This window comes from Notamacropus eugenii, chromosome 4 (genome assembly GCF_028372415.1).
Source record: "Notamacropus eugenii isolate mMacEug1 chromosome 4, mMacEug1.pri_v2, whole genome shotgun sequence".
NCBI lineage: Eukaryota > Metazoa > Chordata > Mammalia > Diprotodontia > Macropodidae > Notamacropus > Notamacropus eugenii.
This window is the reverse complement of record NC_092875.1, coordinates 350,890,350-350,905,030: the sequence shown is the minus strand read 5'-3', so window position 1 is coordinate 350,905,030 and position 14,681 is coordinate 350,890,350. Positions and strand designations below refer to the sequence as shown.

Sequence of the window (14,681 nt, the reverse complement as noted above, 5' to 3'; positions counted from 1 at the left end):
GTTCTTGCTTTCTTTGCATATACTTATATATTCTTATATATTAAGTATATATTATACAGTAGAACAAAAGCTCCTTTTATGCAATAATCATTGTATTTCATATCACCTAGAACAATTGAAGTGTCATTGAAGATACTTAATAAATGACTGATCATTATATGAATGCATTGCCAATAATATTTCTGAGGAATTCTTATCCTTCTTCCTATACTGGTATGAGGCACATTTTCTACCCACAACTTCCAACAAATAAACATGTTACCTCATATTAAGATGCCCACCATCACTGTATGATCATCTGCTTTAATCCAGTACAATTCAGTTAAAAAACCATATGGTGTTGGATGAATCAAAATTTTATTTGAAGCATTTCTTCATAGCCACGCCTAAGTCAAGTATCGAGTCGCTGCCACTGACTGAACAAGGTGATGCTGAGCACCGAAGGCGGAGAAGGCTTCGTGGTGAAGGTCTGGGGCTTGCCCTGGTCCTGCTCGGCCTATGAAGTCCAACTCTTCTTCTCGGAATGCAAAATTCAAAATGGGGCATCAGGCATTCGTTTCATCTATACCCGAGAAGGCAGACCAAGTGGAGAAGCATTTGTTGAACTTGAATCAGAAGATGAAGTCAAATTGGCACTGAAAAAAGACAGAGAAACTATGGGACACAGATATGTTGAAGTATTCAAGTCAAACAACGTTGAAATGGATTGGGTGTTGAAGCATACTGGTCCAAATAGTCCTGACACTGCCAATGATGGCTTTGTGCGCCTTAGAGGACTCCCATTTGGCTGTAGCAAGGAAGAAATTGTTCAGTTTTTTTCAGGGTTGGAAATCGTGCCAAATGGGAGAACATTGCCAGTGGACTTCCAGGGGAGGAGTACGGGGGAGGCCTTCCTGCAGTTTGCTTCACAGGAAATAGATGAAAAGGCTCTAAAGAAACACAAGGAAAGAATAGGGCACAGGTACATTGAAATCTTCAAGAGCAGCCGGGCAGAAGTTCGTACTCATTATGATCCTCCTCGAAAGCTAATGGCTATGCAGCGGCCAGGCCCTTATGACAGGCCTGGGGCTGGCAGAGGCTATAACAGCATTGGTAGAGGAGCTGGGTTTGAAAGAATGAGGCGAGGTGCCTACGGTGGAGGGTATGGAGGCTATGATGACTACAATGGATATAATGATGGATATGGCTTTGGGTCGGATAGATTTGGAAGAGACCTCAATTACTGTTTTTCAGGAATGTCTGATCATAGATATGGAGATGGTGGATTCACTTTCCAGAGTACAACAGGCCATTGTGTGCACATGAGAGGATTACCTTACAGAGCTACTGAAAATGATATTTACAATTTTTTCTCACCACTCAACCCTGTTCGAGTACACATTGAAACTGGACCTGATGGCAGAGTGACTGGAGAAGTAGATGTTGAATTTGCTACTCATGAAGATGCTGTGGCAGCTATGTCAAAAGACAAAGCCAATATGCAGCACAGATATGTAGAACTCTTCTTGAATTCTACAGCAGGAGCAAGTGGTGGTGCTTACGAACACAGATATGTAGAACTCTTCTTGAATTCTACAGCAGGAGCAAGCGGTGGTGCTTATGGTAGCCAAATGATGGGAGGCATGGGCTTGTCAAACCAGTCCAGTTACGGTGGTCCAGCTAGCCAGCAGCTGAGTGGGGGTTACGGAGGAGGCTACGGTGGTCAAAGCAGCATGAGCGGATATGACCAAGTTTTACAGGAAAACTCCAGTGATTTTCAATCAAACATTGCATAGGGAGCCAAGGAGCGATGAACAGCAGCTACTACAGTAGCGGGAGCCGTGCATCTATGGGAGTGAACAGAATGGGAGGGATGTCTGGCATGTCCAGTATGAGTGGTGGATGGGGAATGTAATCCTGATCACTGACTCTTGGTCAACTTTTTTTAAAGAAAAAAAAACAAACAAAAACGAAGTTTAACAGTTTTGCAATACAAGCTTGTGATTTATGCTTACTGTAAGTGAAATCAGGATTGTTTTAAAAATTTTCAGGTTCAGTATTTTTGAACACAGAAAAACATTCATCTAGGATGTAATAACCAAGTTGAGTAAAGACTATAACTGTTAAACAATTTCAGCTTTTCTCAAGGTAGTTATGTTGTAGGAGTGTACTTTAAGTAGTAAGAGTATTTAGGTTAAAGCAGTTTCAGTTATGTTAAATGTTGCTCTTATACCACATTACATGGAACACTGTTTGAGATGCATGTTGGGAGACATGCTTTTTTGTAAAAACAAATATAGGAGCTGTGTCTGCGATTCAAAAGTGAAACATTTGGCATGTTTGTTCTAGTTTATTTCGTTTACTATCCTGTAAGGCACGTACGTTTAAGCTTTTTTTTTTTTTTTTTACGTTAATGGGGACAATTTTGAGACGCAATACGGATACTTTAGGATTTGGTCTTGGTGTTTGTATTAAATTCTGAGGCCTTGATTTAAATCTTTCATTGTATTGTGATTTCCTTTTAGGTGTATTGCGCTAAGTGAAACTTGTTAAATAAATCTTCCTTTCAAAAACTGGAAAAAAATTTTATTTGAAGTATGTGGTTATGATTGTCCATTAAATTATAATTAATGAGATTTTCCATGAAAATGATGGAATTAAGAATATCATTGTTACCATCAACACATTTGATAAATTCAAGAAGTCTAGTTTGTGAGCTAAAGAAAAGGAATTATCACCAGTAGTGTAATTTAAACACATGGGGAAAATAGGACAATGCCTATATTGCAGATTTATAACTGTTTCTAAAATAGTCTTTGTGTTACTTTTCAGAAACAAACTCCTTTCTGAGTTTGATAAGTAGGCCATGCCAGCTATAAATTTAAACATCAACAAAATGATCACAACAACTCTATGTGTCTTTTCTCCAGAGGTACAAAGTTAAAATTCTAAAAATCACTGCAGAACAGCTATGCACATGTATCCTAGTCACTGCCTGGCTTCACTCTACATGATGAGGAACATACAGAACATAAGGAAAATGCAAATTTGGATATTTCATTCATTCTCTTTACATCTTGAGCATTCTCAGGGTGATAACAAAGAAAATGACTGGTGTCCATGCTCACTGAAGATGTTTTCAAATCTCTCTTCGAAATCCAGATGTTGCTGAGGGCAGGACCAGAACAAACTAAGAGACTCCAAACTGCAGGTTTGTAATAATTGTTTGCAATAATTGTCTTGAGTTGGTTTATCTCCAGAATTAACATTCACAGAATATTATCTATTTCCACCAACAACTCTGCCTCATGGAGCAATAGATATAGCTTTAATTTTATACCAATTAGTGTAACTACCTTTAAGAATTAATTAAGTTATTTTATATATTTTAAACCATCACTTCATTTTTTCATATCCCAGAATCTTTCTCAAGGGGATATATATATATATATATATATATATATATATATATATATATATATATATATATATATATATATATATATATATATATATATATATATATATATATATATATATATATATACTGTCATCCCCACATTTTAGGGTACTTCTAAGATTACAAGCAAAAATGTGATAATAACATAAAATAAAGATACCGAATGCATTTTGGTCAGTTTTTCATCCCTTTTTCCTCTTAGTTGTTTCTGATACTGTTTCTGATACAGTTATATATAGATTGAAAAAGAATTATTATTTTAATTTTCAAATATATTCATTAAATTATAAGATTATATCTGCTCAGATAACTTCTACCCATGCTACTAAGTGTGTAAATGGAACTTCATGTTAGAACCTTTCACATACATAATAGCTAATTTGCATCACAAAGTACTGTACATTTGTAATTTGCCTTGTGCATGAATAGAATTGTTCTTGCAAAGATGTTGAAAATTAATTTTTTTGTAAATCAGTTCATATTTTTAAAATATAAAAGGAGTCTACTATTTAAAGTCTCTCTATGATGAATCCTTTAGTTATGTTACCAATCCTCTTGAAATGCAATCAACAAATCAATCAACAAACATTTATGAAGCACCACTTATATGCGTAGCACAATTGGTTTTTCATAGGTAAGTAATCACCTGCAGTTCGAAGCCCCATGATTTTCATGAGATTGTTGTAGCAAGTATGCTTGATCATCTATCAGTGAGTCAGGCCAGTTACAATTTTTTCCTTAGAATTCCATGATACCCACAGGGGTTTGGGGACATGTCTAATCTAATGTAGTTGACTTGCCCCTCCCCCCCACCAGTTCTTTCCCCTCAGTTGTTTGGTTCCTCTAACTGGTGCATAGTTTGATGTAAAAACTACACTAATTAACTTTTGGAAAAGAATATTTACTTCAGAAATATAGTGAGGACCAAAGTACAACCATTCCCCCAACACCTTTGGGGGAACACTCTCCTCTAACCACCTCAGTGTTTGTAGAAAATAGGTTGAGACTTATCTCAGTTCCTAAATAATCTTGCCACATCAAGCTCATTCCCAGATGTGACAAATAGGAACATTGTGAAGTCATTCATGGTGAGTTTCTGAGAAAGGGAGCAATGCAAAGTTTTCAAAGAGCACATCAAAAAATCTAAGAAGACTGGCTAGGAGGCTGTTGCAATAGAAAGAGAGTGTGGTAATTTTCTTAGAACAATGGTGTGAATATAGAAAGAAAAAGTATTAAAAAACTTTTGTTGGAAAAATAGCATGGTTGTGTGGTGATTTATTTTTTCAAAAGCACTTAAACCATTAGGTAGATGTTATAATTCTGCGTAATATTCAGGAAATGAGACCACTAGAAAAATCTTTTTTAGATAGTAAATGAAAAACAATAAATGTACAAAAATGCAACTCTCATGCATAAGTACTAATACACATAGAGCTTTGCATCCTAGAAAACCACCATAATAGAAAATTTGGGAGAAATTATGAAGGGAAGAGGGAAAAAGAACAACAAAATCATAGAATTAGAGTTGTAATGGACCTGCGAGGCATTAGAACAACCCACTCAAGTGATGGATGGGGGAGCTGACGCCTCCGGAGTTTCAATGTTGTGCCCAAGGTTATACATAGAAGAAAGAAAGGAAAGAAGGAAAGGAAGGGTTCATTAATTGTGAATATAACACTGTCATGTTTACCAAGTCTATAATACCTGTAGTGTTCATAGAGACCAAATAAAGTTAGAGGTAGGAACTACAAGGTAATTTACTCTTCTGAACTGCAATCGATATTTACTGGCTCTTCTTCATGTTGCAGATGCTTGATCAGCACATGCTACATAAGACCATTGATTGTCTAGGGTGTCTTTTGAAGATGCAGATAATGCTCTTTTCAAATACACTTTGCATTGATCAGGGGAAAAAAAGGAAGTTTTTGACAGTGTGTAGTGCAAAAGCCATTTATAAAGATTAAAGGCAGCATTGTGTCATTTTGGCTCACGCTGAGGTTGAATTAATATAGGCCCAAAACTATAAACTGGTTGTATAGACAGTGTAGAAGTACCTTTTAGAAGGAATGATGATGCTTTTTAAAAACGTTCTGTTTCTGTTATTTGATCCCTAGCAGGATTCTGTGACACAATATGCATTTTTTTAAACTTGATGTTTTTGATTTGGAATTGTGGATATATTGACAAATAAGTTGATGAATCAGAAATAATATCTCTCTGTCTCTCTCTTTGTCTTTCTCACTGTCTCTGTCTCTCTTTTGCCCTTCCCCCCCTCCCCAGTCTGTTTTTAACTAAGAAATCACATTTAATTCAATGTCAACTAGTTACATTTAACTCATCATGCCAACTTATTCAGCCCTTTTTGGATCATGCCTCTCTCAACCAGGGCCTTAGCTATGTCCAGTCTGTTTTCACAAACGGGATAAACATGATATGCATATACATATAAGTATTTCCTTATGTATATTGTACAGGCATACACATATATAACACATATATACACATGTTTATTTACCACATAGGCTTAGGCAAACAATCAGTTCTGATTCCACTGCTCTATACTACCTTATGAGGTATATAATCAGTATGACTCCATATTGTCTTTGGTTTTGAGAGCCTATGTGAAATGTGTATATATGAGGTATACTATGATAAGGTATATATGATGATAGAATATGACAGATAAGCCATATACGATGATAGAATTCCCCTCATCAAGTAATATCATGTCCAAAAAGAATTAAGTTAATTTGTTATTAATGACTCATTCTAACTGATGATCAAAATTTTCTCTCTGTATATATGTATGCATATAACATGCATACATAAATATTATGTACATATATAAACAGATGTGTACATATAAACATATTATATGTATATATAGTTTTTTGTTTGCATACTGTGAATGTGTACATATAAGTGTACTCATTATAGCTGTGTCTACCTGTGATGTATATGTGTATGTATGTGCACTATTTTTAATATACTATGGATCCACCTGCTATCCTTCTTGCTTGTTACATGAGTGTCCTTCTTTCTTTTCAGATTATACATACATTTGATGTGATCTTTTAAGCCTTTTCTCCCACATACTCACTGTAGCTGTTCCTCTGAAGTGCCTGTTCCAGCTCTGTATTTAGTATTGTATATTTAAAACTGTATTTATTAATATATGATATGTTTGTATACACTTTTTAAAAATTGTGGATGAAGAAGTCAGTGTCTTTTGAGTAATCGTGGATCCAAATGAGAAGGTCTTTTGGGGAAGCTAGGTACACAGTAAAGAGATCACTGATCCTAGAGTCAGGGACACCTGAGTTCAGATCTGACCTCAGGTACTTGATACTTACTAGCTGTGTTACCTTGGACAAATCATTTATTCCCAATTGCCTTGTCTTCCGCCCTCCAAAAAAAAAGGGTCTTTCTTAGCAAAATTCAATCAACATAATATTATTCATGAATAGGAATATATGTAGGACCTAGCCACCAGTAAGTATACCCTTTCTACTCAAACTTAGCTGATGTCATCTCCCATGAAATTAATAAATGCATTTTTGAACATGTCTCCTTGTTTTGTACCATGACTGATGTTGATTCATTTTGGGTGATTAACTGTATAGTCAACTCTTGTCATGAAATGTGTGCGTTTTGTCCTTCATTCTCGAAGAGGACCATGACATCAAGATGATGAAATGACTTGCAGTTGACTTTGATTTGAGTGAGGGAGGGCTGTGCAAAGTCACCAGCCTCACTTTCTTCTCCTGAACCGTCTGGGTCCGGTGACATGATATTCATCAGGACAACTGGAGATGGCCCAGGATGCAATGTGAGACCGTGGCCCTTTCAGGCTAAGGTCTCATCACATTCTCAATTTCATTGATATACCATGTTTTGCATGACTACACATTTATAACCTATGTTGATTTGCTTGCCTTCTCAATGAGGTGTGTTGAGGAGGGGGAAGAGAGAAAATTTGGAACACAAGAGTTTTAAAAACAAGTGTTAAAAATTGTTTATGCATGTAACTAGGGAAAAAATTAAAATTTAGTTGGAAAAGGTTCAATAGATTGAGCATTAACTTATCAAAATGAGGGAAAGTATTGTTATGTGTTCTCAAAGATCATGATACAGAAGTTAATAATGTAGAAAAATATATCTAGAAGAATCAGATATCACCTTTCAATTCAATGGTAAATTCAGAAAATAGTCATATACCAATAGATTTGGCATAGGTAACTGAAAGTGGTTTACCACTAGAGAAAGATTATAAAACGGTGATGGTTTAGGAGGCAAATAAAAATCCCTCTATGGGTGAAATGAACAGAAACCCGATCAATCATATTTTGATTTAAAAAATAGTTTTGAACAAATGATTATCTGTTGAATTTGATTACAGAAATAGATGGTTTAATGCTAATAATTCAACATTAGGTCATTGTAATCAGAAATTATATGTAATTTATCTTTAAATTATCCAAGTCCTGATGCTCAGTGATGATTTACAGGGCAATGGTTGGAACTGTCTATTTCAGTTCATGTTCAGAAATTTAGTATTTGCAGAATACACAAAAATATATGATTGGGTGGCAACAATTTAATTCCAGAAGCTCACCGTCATTGATAAACAGGTAGAGAATCTTCCTATAATACAAATGCAGATGATTCCAAAGAATTCAAGATATAAACTCTTCCAGAAACAAAAGAGAATACATTTCTACATTAATATAAAAGTTAGAAAAAGAGGAGGATTTAATAAGCTCCATTTTGGAAATATTCTTTAGATACTTATTATCTAATTCATGATATCTCAAAGGTGGTTACTGATTGAGAGATACAATTCCTGTAATACAACTGGTAACAAGGTAGGAGTGCATACATATGGTGATTCTATTACCCTCACTTATGAGAATAAATAATGCAAAAATAAAAACAATTAGGTTTGATTTAAAAATCCAAATATCCTCCTTCCATTTTCAACTAGAAGTGCTCCTGGGATAAACCAAATTTGTGGGGAAATTATCTGCTGAACTGCTTTGTGGTGTTTTCTGAGCAATACTATCCATATTCTCTCCTTTATTTCCAATGTAATATTTTATAAATTAATTTGTTTTTTGCACCATGAGTACTGTGGGAATATCTTTGTTCCTTATGGTATTTAGAGGGCATATTAAAAATTATTTCATGTAACTTTCCTCTCTTTATGTAAGATTTCTCTAAGAAAAAGATATAGTTGAATCACTCCACTTTAAATTTACTCCATATTTATTTTTTCATTATCAACACTTTTTAAAGTTTATACTAAAACTATTTTAATCAAATTTGGTGTGCTATTTTCCATTTTTATTATTTCTTAAATTTGATGCTGATTTGGACATTTCATGTAACCAATTTATTATCTGAATATTCAGAGACTGGATTTTTAAATTGCTGTCATATCAGCAGTAATTTGTGTATGTGTGTGTGCATGTGATAATTAGTTACTACCTCTATCCAGTATCTTCTAACTTCATTTTTGAAGAAAATATTTGTTAGCTAGATACACATGTAGATAGATGAATATAGTGGGCATAGATATAGAACTCTTGGGCTCCTAAACGGTCTGCACACTCTTAATGTCTTTGATTTCTATGTCTTGGACTAGATTTTCCAACATGTGTTTTGTCATTACCCATTTTGTTCACCTTCACAATGAAGTTTTTATACTGCATTGAATAAATAATTTAAGATGGATTTAAAGAAAGAAAAGAAAGTAAGGTAAAAATCATTTATTAAACATTCCCCATCTGTCAGACATCATACTAAATGCCTGGGATACAAATGCAAACAAAAATAAAGACAGTGCCTGTCCTCAAGAAGCTTCTATTCTAATGGAGAAAGTCAATGCACAGAAGAGAACTGAAAAATATGTGGAGAGGTTGAGTCACTACCTGTACAGGAGTATAATGGCAAAGTTTAAGAGTGAAAAACAGGTTAGTATGGGGCATGAAGCCTATCTAGCCTGGGTCCATTACCTGAATGGAAAATTTAGGAGAACTCAGCAATGGGAAAAGGGGACAGAGAGATGTAGATGAGAATCACATTAAGTACAAAGCCATAAATATGCCCTAATTGAAGATTATTTGAGAATGAGAATTCACATCATGAGTCAATGGATTCATAGCTATATAAATATTTTACTAACTATGCTATCATATTCAAAAAATTACTATAAGGTTTGGAAATACAACTTCATGTGACACACAAAAATGTTGGAAATATTAAAAATATTTTAAAGGAATACATTAGCAACCTAAAATAATTATAATCAGTGACACCAGTTACCTGGCCTATAATTGAATTCTGAGCATGAAATCATATAGGGTACTTGTTTGTTTAATATTGAACAGTGTAATTTCATTAATCTGTTAAAGGTATGAGATGTGCCATAACCACTGAATCTTTTTATTGTTTTATTTAACAATTTTGATGGAAACATTCATAAAATGTACAATCTCTTCCTTGGCTTCTTTTGTTGAGGGCCAGGATGGAGTGCTGTTGGCAAGGTTCAGGACAAATCTTTGAGGAAACTGTTCTTTGAGACTGTGCTCATTATCATCCAGAATGGCTCTCCAAGGCCCTGGATTGTTGCTGTCTCTGTGAAATGAACAGGAGAACTACAGAATACAAGGGATATGTAAAATAGAAGCCCACTAAGCTAACGATCTTTAAGACAATAAGACTGGCCAGATTACTAGGACGGGAGATGAGTAGAATGTCGCATAGACTTGCAGTTTCTGTCTTTAAATACCCTGACCCTCAGATCAATAAATGGAGTTGGCCTATCTTCCTTTACCTGCCCGTGTCTTTCTTCTTCACCAGGGTCATCGAGCCATGTGGGGATGCAGGCCATTCGCCATATTCTTTGTAAAAAAAAAAACAAAACTAGCCACAATATAATTTTTTATCTCATTCTTATGCTAATGTTTATAGATGTACATGTATTTATATGAGTACTATATATACACATGCATGTTTATATGCATATATGTATATATGTGTGTATGGATAATATGTATAGGGAGCCCTGAACTACAATAAATAATTCTTCTGTTTGCTTCTTCACAGTCTTTTCTCAGAGTTACTCGAAAGTTGAGCTGCTCCCCTCTACACATTCCTAACCTGATTAATAGTGGAAAAAACTGAAGAAAAGTAAAGGGAGACAGTTGAATGCTATCTTGACTTTCAGAAGTGACTATGAAGAAGCAAATGGAAGAATCACTGTGGCATTCCTAGGCCCCAAGTGGTGTGTCCTAAATGTGAGTTACTGTTGTAATTTTATGTGCACATGAATGTATATATGTATGTATGTATGTATATATATGCACGCATATATATATATATGACTTTACATATATACATTTATATGACTTTACAAGTCCTTTTCAACCTTATGACATTGGTAACACAACTAAAAATATTTTCGTTCTGCTCTGGAGGAAAATTGAGGCAGAGAGATGAGATAATTTACTCAAGTTCATGCTCTAGAAAATTTGGAGAATTTGCATAGCAAAGCACAGGGACTGAGAGGAGCATAGAATAATGATGTTGAACGACTTTAGGAGCTGTAGTCTAGTAGAAGCCATAGGAGATGCCACCTGTGGATGTGAACTTGTTTGGACCAATGCTATGTAGGACTTGATATAAATTTTGTACCTAATCCTCTCTGTAGTAGACCCTGCAGGAATTACACCTCCAAGATACTGGAGGAAAGTACATATATAATTCTACATATATATACATATATAATATATACAATACTACATAATACATACACATAAACAATACATGCATACATGCATGCATACATACACACATAAACAATATGTACATATATACATATACATACATAAATACACACATATATGAAAACTAATCCATGTCAAGTGAATAAATGGAACTGACGTGTTAATGCCTTCTTCCCTAAATATATAGCTATAGATATAAGAGAGCTTGGATAATAAAAGAAGAGACACATTCATAAATTCCTTAGATATGTTACAAACCTCTATTAAAATTAATTTAGGCATTATAAAAGCTACTTCCTAATCATAGATATATTTATAATAAAGTCCTCATATATAAATAAAAGACATATATATATTCACAAATACATCTATATCTATCTAGTATCTATATAGATACATACAGATTTACAGTTACAATATTTGTTCTCTTACCCATATTAACCAAGCAGCCACAAAATTCAGATAAGTTATCATAATGATCCATCAAATTCATATCTGTTTATTGAATGGTAAGTTTGATTTGGCAGATATGGATCAATTTAACATATGAGCCAAAGTAAATAGAGCCCAGCACTTTATTATATCAATTAAAGTTTCTATCATTTAGATATAATGTTAGTGTGCTTAGGAAGAGAACCCCTTATCCTTTTGAGCAATGGAAATTGTAAAAAAAAATAGGTGGATCAGAACTAGTCATCTATTTTTTTTAAATTGATTTCTTTGGGTAATACCTCAATTACTTTTTGTCTGTATGTGAAACTTCATATGCAAGTTTCATACCTAAAATTCTAATCCTAACAATTAAGTTGTATCATGATAATGACAACATTAGAGATGATAATTTGAAAGTAAAAATGAATGGGATAAACCTTAACACCATGGTTCCTCCAAAAGAAGGGGAAAAAATCTTATTTGCATGAAAATAATCCCATTAGAAAAGATGAAGGAAGATTCCCGTCTGTGGCATACACAGAAAAATATATTTAAAGAGATTTTTTCTACATAGAATTCTTCTCAAAGTCTTCCTGTCAGCATTTTTCTCAAACAATGCCTTTTGGGGGCTGATTTTGACAACTGTATTTGAAATCCCTGCATAAACCTTCTGACAGTTGAGAATGGTATAGATTTTGCTTTAAAACTCACCTCTATGGATTGAGCCAAAGCAGCATTGCCTAATGAACAGAAAAATGGCTTTGGACATAAGCAGTTCTGTGTTCAAGTTTTACCTCTGACACATAATGACTCTCTGACCCTTTTCAAGTAATTAAACTTTTCCTCTCCTCTCTCTGTCTCTGTTTATCTCTCTCTCTCTGTTTCTCTCTTTTACACACACACACACACACACACAAATTTTGCCAAGACAAACAAACAAATGGATTGAAGAAGGCAGGAAGGGGGAAGGAGGGGGAGAGAGAGAGAGAGAGAGAGAGAGAGAGAGAGAGAGAGAGAGAGAGAGAGAGAGAGAGAGAGAGAGTATTTGAAGATAAGAAAGTTTTCTGCTATGTGATATTTTAGAAAATAACCAAAGTCGATTATCACAATTCATAATTGATGTGCCTGCAGGCCCTCTTACTTGTCTTGCAAGTATATGATTACACACTAGTAAACTGTTTATACAATAAAAACCATGGAAAATAGGAGCAACTGAAGGTTCATTTGATTCTTTAATAGTCATTTGAGGCATTTAGGTACCCAATGGATATAGCTATGAACCTGGAGTCAGGAAGACCTAAGTTCAAATCTGCCATCACACACCTCTTAGCTGTGTGAATCTTGTCAATAAATTTAACATATACATAACTCAGTTTCCTCAACTGACCTTGAGACTTGTGAGAATAAAATGAGGTATTTGTTAAGCACTTAGCACAGGGCTTGGCATATACAAAGTACCTAATAGGTACTCATTTCCTTCCTTTCTTTTTCTTCCTAATATCAAGAGGCAATGGAAAAATTATTAGACTCATTTCACAAGTGTACTGACCTTCTTAATCACCTCTAGACTTATCAGGATAATTGAGTTTTGAGTGGATCATTTTTACTATGAGTTAATTATGGGAAGAAATATACAGACACAGACACACCTGCATGTATGTGGGTGTATACACCAAACATAGAACACACATATGCACACACACATATCTATTTCTATCTGTCTGAAAAAGTACCTTAGTCATTTTGTGATCATTGTAAAATATTGAAATGCTCACTTTAGGGGCTCTGCCAATTATTGTCATATAACTGAGATAATAGGATTTGTTACTGCTGCTCAGTCACAGTTGATATTTCTGATTGGTTTACAATGTGTTATATAGAAGATCTAGGAATGTTGCACAGGTCAAGATTAAAGGGCATTGGAGGAAGACAAAGGAGACTCTTTTTCATTTGGGTAAGAATCGTTTGGGCAAGATTGATAAAATCTAAAACAAAACTCATCTCTTTACAAAGACTTGCCTTGTGGCAACTTATTTAACCCATCCTAACAGATGTGTCAAAAACTTCATTCGTATTTCTTTTTGGATCCCTAATTTTTATCAATGGCATATTTACCAGATATATGATCATTATCTCTGTTTTTTTTAATCTCCCTACAGAATTTAGCAAACATGCACTATATATGTAGTATCTTCAAGATACAGCACTAGGTGTTGGGAAGGATGAAGCCGGTTCCTTATCTGTCCCAGCTCATTCCACACTGTTTCACTTCATCACCTTCTCCCTTGTTGACTTGGTAAGTATCCAAAGTTCCCTTGTATGTAGGTGTGGGTGATCATACTAATTTACTGTTTCTCAGTTTTTATATTCCTGTCTAACTTTTCAACCCCTTTTGTAGTTTTCTTGACAAAGATACTGGAGTGGTTTGTCATTCCTTCTCTAGGTCATTTTGCAGATGAAGAAACTGGGGCAAACAGGGTTGTGATTTTCCCTGGCTCACATAGCTAGTAAGTATCCAAGGCCAGATTTGAATTGAGGAAGATGAGTCTTTCTAATTCCAGATCTAGCACACTATCCACTGTGCCATCTAGCTGCCTAATTTCTTACAGAACTGTAATTGATTTGAGCTAATTATCATCACTAAGAAAACAACAACAAACAGCCACAATAAATACTAAAAATGAAAAAAATACTAAAAAATGTCCTCAGAAAACATTTAATCTACTTGTTTGGTAGAGAACTATGGAAGCCAAGATATGAATATGTGTAGCATTATTTGTTTACAAAGTCTCACAGACAAGAACAATGGATATCAACAATATAACTTCATTTAATACAATAAGTGGAGGAAAGGGGGGGGGAGTTTAAAGAAATCCTGACAAGGGAGGAGCCAAAATGGTGGAGTACAAAGATGTATATATACTACCTCCTAACCCAAAGCCCATAAAATACCTATAAAAAAGAACTCCCAACAAATTCTGGAGCAGCAGAAGCCACAGAACAATGGAGTGGAGAAGATTTCT

At 34.7% G+C, this 14,681-nt stretch overlaps 1 protein-coding gene across 1 annotated transcript; it reads left to right on the top strand.

Moving 5' to 3' along the window:
- The first annotated feature begins 488 nt into the window (after positions 1 to 488).
- LOC140501578 (heterogeneous nuclear ribonucleoprotein H-like) lies at positions 489 to 2,563 on the top strand. The gene is given in 2 exon segments (XM_072605377.1): positions 489 to 1,761; positions 1,764 to 2,563. Coding segments are annotated over 2 exon segments (1,236 nt in total). The 5' UTR covers positions 489 to 656; the 3' UTR covers positions 1,895 to 2,563.
- The last annotated feature ends 12,118 nt before the right edge of the window (positions 2,564 to 14,681 follow it).